This window comes from Eupeodes corollae, chromosome 3, assembly GCF_945859685.1.
Source record: "Eupeodes corollae chromosome 3, idEupCoro1.1, whole genome shotgun sequence".
NCBI classification, from domain to species: domain Eukaryota; kingdom Metazoa; phylum Arthropoda; class Insecta; order Diptera; family Syrphidae; genus Eupeodes; species Eupeodes corollae.
The window spans coordinates 16,119,274-16,126,719 of NC_079149.1; the positions used below are offsets into that span (position 1 = coordinate 16,119,274).

At 34.9% G+C, this 7,446-nt stretch overlaps 1 protein-coding gene across 1 annotated transcript; it reads right to left on the reverse strand.

Annotated features, from left to right (window-relative positions):
- Positions 1–1,159: 1,159 nt before the first annotated feature.
- LOC129951823 (synaptonemal complex protein 1-like) lies at positions 1,160–3,644 on the reverse strand. Its single transcript, XM_056064172.1, has 4 exons — positions 2,645–3,644; positions 2,492–2,593; positions 1,928–2,024; positions 1,160–1,863 (listed from the first exon to the last, which is right to left on the reverse strand). The coding sequence occupies exons 1-4, from the start codon at positions 3,551–3,553 to the stop codon at positions 1,475–1,477; spliced, it is 1,497 nt and encodes a 498-aa protein (XP_055920147.1). The 5' UTR covers positions 3,554–3,644; the 3' UTR covers positions 1,160–1,474.
- Between the last annotated feature and the right edge of the window lie 3,802 nt (positions 3,645–7,446).

Consider the following 7,446-nt stretch of genomic DNA (forward strand, 5'->3'; position numbering starts at 1 on the left):
TACCATTTATCCTGGAATTGAACCTTATATGAAGTTCTTTTCCACCATCAACTTTTAAGTTAGCGATGTAAAGTTCCAAGTTAAAACAATGCCATCTGAAAAACTAGTTGCCTTAGTCTAATTTTCCATTAAAAAGTGCAGACATTTTCTTCTGTAGTGTTTTAACTACCCCATTGCACTCTTTTAGTGCGACTCAATTTGACGTTCCATCTTTTCATCTCGCTCTAAAATGTCTGTATCTCTTCGTTATCTCTTTAGGCCTGTTCCTGACAAATTTGAGGAGCGTGAAAGAAATGGTCTCAGAGAGAAATCAAACTTTCAAAATGATGAGAGCTGTAAGTCACTAGGCTTTAGTTCCAAATTTATTTATTTTAGTCTAATCTTCCATTAAAAAGTGCTGACATTTCCTTCTGTATTTTTTTAACTTCCCCATTGCACTCTTTTGGGTGCGACTCATTTTGACATTCCATCTTTTAATCTCATTCCAAAATGTCTGCATCTCTCGTTATCTCTTTGTTACCATGAAAAACCAAAGACTTTCGATATATATAGAAAGACTTTGATCGAAACAAAGTCCGAACTGTCAATGTCACTCATTTAATAAATATAAGGCAGTGTTCACATGGAATTTTTTTGAGGATACTGATTTTTACGTTTCATAATCTTATCTAACTTCCACTTATTTTTGTTTTATTTAATTTAAAAGTTAAACCATAAGACGTCAAAATAAATCACCTCAAAAAAATGTGAACACGTCTTAAACTTAGAATGACATGTAGAATGTCAAGAGTGATATAATTTATTTAACAAAACATTCTTTAAATATAAAGTGTTTGTACATACCCTGCATAAAATCAATACAAAACCTCAACCCAAAATTTAACCACCATTTAAAGACCTAAACCTTGAAGAACTGAATGTTGTTTTTTAAGTAGTTTATTTTTAGTATATGGCTGTAGCTCTCTATATATGTCTAAACGCCAATATGATGATGTGAAATCACTTCCGTCATGCACCATCGTATATTCTGTTCCGGTCGGTTAAAAAGCTTCACTTCACAAAAATGTTTATACAGCACGATACAACTTATACACGAAGCATCTTTATACATTTATAAAAGAAACATCTTTATAGAAAGTACATATGAACGTATATTTAACAAACTCATTAGGAAAAGCAGGATAACATTTTGTCAAAAGGAAGCCAATTAATGAGTTTGACGATAACAAGCCAAGCAGAAAAATCTACATTTATACACATCATTAGTATTTTCCCGGCTTCACAGGATAACAGATAAATTTATACAGAATTCTATAGTTTTATTTTTTTATACGTACTCTATACGTAAATTTCTATATACGTTAAATGTCATAGTGTTTTTTGACAGATGATGCCTGATGATTCCTGATGTTGATTACAAAATGTCATTTGTCATCCATTATCGAAAACATAAAAGAATATTCTGACGTTTAAATTATCTCCATTTTAGTTGCGAATTAGCTTTTTTAATTTCATTCAATTTTTCATCCAGCTCAAGGTCTTCAGATTCCAACTGATTTACTGCAGCCTTCATTTTATTTATATCATTCACGGTAGCATCATAGTCCCGAAGAAATTTGGGTCTGCGGAAAAGACCCTTTTTAAAGCGTTGTTTTTGAAATTCTGTTCGAATGGAATGACGTTCAATTTTCAAGTCATTCAAGTACTTTCGGCAATTTTGTTTTTCTTCGAGAAGTTCTTTCAGATCAAGTTGTTGGTCTAAAATTGTGCTGCGTTGCATGCGCTGTTTTTCACGTGTGTGAGCAAGAAAATGGATGTTGGCATTATAGGTAGCACGAAGTTCATTTAGTTCGTTGGTTCTTTCTGAAAATTGAAAAATGTCAGGAATGGATTAGAGAGACTTTTGTGGATTCTGCAAAATGTAAACCTTCAATTTTTTCCCCCAGAGATTTAGATTCTGCTTGAACATTTTCAAAATACGATATACGCAATCCATGTCCAATGTTATCCAGGGTTTCGTTTTCCTTAAGGAAACATTATTATAAAATTATATTTTTGTTAAGACAATACAAAAATAATTTTCTTGTAATTCCTTCGGAAAGGATATAAAAATAGACTTTAACGAAGGGGACTTATTATTTGAGTTGAACAGGAATTAAGTCCACTCTCTAATTAGAAACAACAAATAGGAACCAACTTTTGAGAAAATCACTTTCTTTGGTAACTTTTAATACCTTTTAAATTTTCTCGAAGTAAATCCCCCGAGAACCCAAAAACTCAAACCAAAATATTTCGAGGGTGAAAATAGTACAAATTGAAAAACTAAGGATTTTCCGAAATCCTTTTGACTTTGTCAAGAACAATTTCAACAAATTGCGATAAGTTGTTTATTCAAAATTGTTTGGAGAGCTCTAGGTTCATTTACTCTAAATTGAAGCCCATAAGATTGTCGAAATTTTAGACTAGTATAATAACGCTTGCAACATCTTACCTCTTCTAAATTTGCTTGTTCATGATTTAGTTTGATAAGATAATGTCGAACTTTTCTTATCTCTTGCTCCATGCTTTTAAACTTGTTCATCAAATACTCGACCTACTGAAAAACATTGGCGTAGCAAGTATTTAAATAAGAAATCTCACTTACTGCTTCATTTTTCTCAAAACTATCAATATTAAATAATTTCTTGACCATATCAAAGAATGTTTGTGTTCCTAATTTGAATTCTGTTCTTAAGCTTTCCAATTCGTTTTTAAGTTCTGGAATTGTTGTATCAAGGACTTGTTGAGCTGGTTCTACCAGTAGTTGGTATTTTCCTATCATCAACAATGTTTCCTCATGTTTTCGAATAAGATCGAATACAATATAGGGACTATCATCGATTAGCGTTCGTAATAAGTTTTTCTCTTGAAAATATTGAATAACTTTTAGATTCAAAAATAATCGTACATTCTGTTCGCTTTCAAGTTCAGAAATTGTTTCATCAATCTCATACATGATTTTATCTCCGTCCAAACGATGTCGAAGTTCATCATCAGGATCGTCATATTGACACATTTGAACAACATCAGCAATTATATTATCAATTAAATCATCTGTATCCTGAATTAATTTGGTACGAATTTTTTCTAGACGTTTCCTTTCGGCTCTTCTCTTAATTCTGTCAAGACTTGAAATTGAATCAACTCCAATAATTTCAACCGTATGTTTTTTTTTGCTTGTGAGTTTTGGTTTTGTATCAACTGGAGGAAGTTCGAAATCATCTTCCTCAGTTTCGATAGCAGCTATTTCTTCTTGGTCTTCAGCAATTGAAGCATCATCTAAAGGCTCTTCAGGTAGTGATGAATATTGAATTTCTGTATGCGTTTCAATAAGGACTTCATCATCTAATATTTCTTCGACTTCAGGTTTTGTAAGTTCTTCTTTTTCAAGTTCGCTTTTAATGAAATCTTCAATCGATGGTAGACAAGGACCCGATTGAATCTCATAGATTTCTGATTCGACTATACTGACCCTTGGAGGTGGTGCCCAATCGCATTCACTAATATCATCCATTTTGAAAAAAAAGTAAATTAATAGTTTAGTCGAGCAGCAATTTGTTCCCGAAATTTTGAAGTGATTTTCTTTTTAAATTTCATAATTTCTTCAGTTTTTTTTATTTTTAAGTTGAATTTAAGTCAGTATTTAAGATTTGTATAGAGGGTTTCGGAACCCATGGTTTGAAATTTCCAAATTGCGAGAAAGACAGAGAATGGTAAGGAATTCCACATGCGCGCAGTTCGGCTAAAAAAAGAATCTCTGTTGTCTGTACTTGAGAGTACGACTGAAGTTAGGCTCGAGGGCATTCCTATAATGGCGATTATTACAGTTAAACTGTTTAAGAGAAGGAAGATCAAAGATACTTTATGACTATGTTCAAGCCACGTAAATGAAATAATGATGGTATTATTTTATGCCTTACGTTAAATACTGTATCAGATTCTTGAGTAAGTTGCAAGAACACAAGCCTAGAGATGGGAGTTACACTCAAGCGTTGCACATCCGAGAGAAATGTGAGTCTGAAAACCTAACCTAATAGTACTATCGTCAGCTAAAAAATTGACTGCATTAGAAGTTACAGGCAAGAAATCATTTTTGAAAATAAGAAAAAGTATCGAAGACAAAACAGCTCCCTGGGGCACACCAGCATTTATTTTGAAGGTTTCAGAATTAAACCCATCTAATAATACTTGCATTGGAAAGTTCAAAATGTAATTTCTAATCCAACGAAGGAGGGATTTATCTAAGTCAAGGGCATGCATTTCTGATAAAAGGTCCTGAAACCATATCCTTTCAAATATTTTTGAAATATCAAGAGGAATAATTTTACTTTCATCACAACAATCAAAAGATTTATTCCACAGCTCGATAAGATGTACCATGTAATCATCCAGTGGACCTATAGCTGCGAATGTTATATTGTCGGTCATTGAAAAGCTTTCGATCTTAAAGATTTGTCTTGAGCTAATATTTAATCAGCGTTTTCATGATCTTGGAACTTTTCGCCATTTTTTTGGATGGTCTGGAGGAATGCCACTTTCCATCTACTCGAAACAAGACCTGAGGAGAAGGACAGGTAAAAATGCTAACGCAGGGGTTTTGTCAGCGTCGATGAACACCTCTTCATGTTATTCGTGTTAAGATGAATGCGAAGAATGATTGGTCCCCTAGACTAATTAATGAGCTGAAGTACAGGTGGAGTCATGAGACTTACTGGCAGCGTTGAATTGGTGGTGTACTGCCTAGCAAGGTGATAAGTTTTCTTAAAAGAGCTGACATAAGTGTCATTGACAAAGAACCTAGGAAGAGGTCGAATTCATCGTGTCTTTTATGAATGACCAAACATTTGTACTCCCTATGAGACTTACTGACTTACTTAAGGTGGCCTCACCCAACAAACTACGTCATATAGCTCGGTCTCTAGCTAGATGTGTCCATTTGCGAAGAACTTTTTTCTCAAAACGTCCTCGATATACCCTGAGTCATGGGAAGTTGCTAAAATTATTCCACTTCCCAAAAATGCTCAAAAAGATGAATTTAGACCTATGTCAGTATTGCCATTTTTGTCGAAAGTTTTTGAAAGGATCCTTCAAAAGCAAATAAACGTCTTTCTATCTACAAACTCACTACTCAGCCCTTATTAAACTGGTTTTTGGAAGAAAAACACTTTTGTGTTACCGCACTTTTAAACGTTACTGATGATTTTTCGAAGCCTTTCGATTCCGTTAATCATATCAATCTATGTATTTAGAAAGCTCATGAAAATTTTTAATTTGTTATCTAAATTATTTTTTTCTTATCTAACTGATAGGAAGCAAGCAGTGCAAGTTGGTGGCACCCTGTCAAATTGTGTGCCCATTGCCACTGGTGTACCACAATGTTCCATACTGGGTCCTCCCTTATTTTCTGCTTATGTAAATGAACTTCCATCTTCATTAGTTGATTTCAGCTCTCTCTTGCATGCTGATGGCGTTAAGCTTTACTTCAGCTGTCCATTTGACCTTATCGAACATGGAGCTTTCTGCGTCAACGAAGACCTGAAGAGAGTGGCAATTTGGTCTTTGTCAAACGGACTTATGTTTAACCCTAAGAAATCTAATTGTCTTGTAATTAATAAAGCCGCGTATGACAGCATCTATAGGGAAGAGCTCTACAGAGCAATGTTTAGTTTTAGCATCCCTGCCAAACTTATCCGTTTGTGCAGAATGACGATGGAGAATGCACGCTGCTCAATCAAGGTCGAAAAAGATATCACCGATGCACTGTCATGCGAGTTTTTCAATATCGTTCTCAAAAGAATTGTGAAAAACTCAACCGTCAACACTTGAGGCACAATCTTCCAAAGGTCCATTCAATTACTCGGATACGCAGATGATATTGACATAATTGGAATATCAAAGCGTGGTGTCAGTGGAGCGTTTTTGAGCATTGCGACGAAAGCGAAGAAGATGGGTTCAGTGGTCAATGACACAGAACAACGACGTCTTAACGACGTCTTGGACAAAAAGTCACCATGGACAGCTATAACTTTGAGGTAGTTAAGGACTTTGTCTAACTAGGCACAGCTATAAACACAGACAACGACATCAGCGCTTAAATCAAACGAAGAATAACTCTTGCAAATCGCTGCTTCTTTGGACTTAGAAGGCAATTGAGAAGTAAAGTCCTCTCTCGAGCATCTTAAATCACCAACTCATCATCCCGGTTTTCATTTATAGCGCTGAGGCCTTTACCCTGTCAAAGAAAGATGAGAGCGTCTTCGGATGCTTTGAGAGAAAAATTCTTGATGATTTTTGGTCCCGTATGCATATTTATTTATTATACATACATGGAGAATGGAGAAGATATAACGACGAACTGTACGAATTGTACAGCGACACTGACCTAGTTAGCAGAATTAAAGTCTAACGGCTTAAATGTCTAGGTCATGTAGAGCGAATGGATCTCAACACTCCAGCCCGGAAGGTCTTCCAATCCAATCCCGAGGGACGGCGCAGTAGAGGAAGGGCACGATTCAGGTGGCATACTCAGGTGGGTGAAGACCTCAACTAACTTGGCGTGTGAATCTGGAGACAGCTAGCTAGGGACTGAGCTGGCTGGAGACGCATGTTGGTTAAGGTATAGGTCCGCTCGGACTGTAGCGCCATTTTAAGTAAGTAAGTGATTTGAAGAGGTCGACATTCAAGCCATCTGTTTCAGCAGGTTTATTAGACTAAAATATGGCAATCTTTAATTCGTCTAAGTCTGAAGGACGGGATTGTTGGCTTTCGTCTTTTATCTTAAATGTATCATCCTGCTTAACAGTGGAATACAGAAGGTGTCCTTATGTACTCTCAGCATTGACTGCCTTCGGTTCGAGGTTTCTTACTGCGAGCCTTCCTGGCTTGCTTCAACTTTTTCCGGATTCCTCTCAATGGTTGACTTTCTCGAAATTAACACGGACCACCTTTATATAAATTTTACGATTGCGCCTTAATTTTATGTCATAGTAATTATAAACTCGTTGACAGTGATTTTCAAAATTTGTAGACGAAGATATTCAAAATTATAAAAAATGAGTATTTATATATTTCCTAGTCCATAGCTTGTTTACGCTAAAATCAAAATTGAAATTGACAGTTTAAAAAATTATTTCATTATTTTGTACAACCGACCAAAACACGAACTACTCCGTATAAAAATGACAAGACAAGTTCACATCCACAAATCTACGCCAACGCATTCAACAAATGAATCACTTTAAACATAAAAATAATGTGACAAACATTTTTTCGAACCATAAAATAAATAAATCTAGAAAAACATGTATTTTATTTTAAGACTTAAAAAAATTACTTTAAATAAAATAAAAACTAAATTATTTGTCTTAAGAAAACTTACGATAACATTTTACCTATGAACGTATATTT

What these genes read in the sequence shown, in the direction of transcription:
- LOC129951823 (XM_056064172.1), bottom strand. Translation starts at nt 3,553, where the DNA reads ATGGATGATATTAGTGAATGCGATTGGGCACCACCTCCAAGGGTCAGT. An exon ending in AACAAGCAAATTTAGAAGAG is followed by an intron (nt 2,025 to 2,491) that starts GTAAGATGTTGC and finishes TGTTTCCTTAAG; the next exon opens with GAAAACGAAACCCTGGATAA. An exon ending in TCTGGGGGAAAAAATTGAAG is followed by an intron (nt 1,864 to 1,927) that starts GTTTACATTTTG and finishes TTCAATTTTCAG; the next exon opens with AAAGAACCAACGAACTAAAT.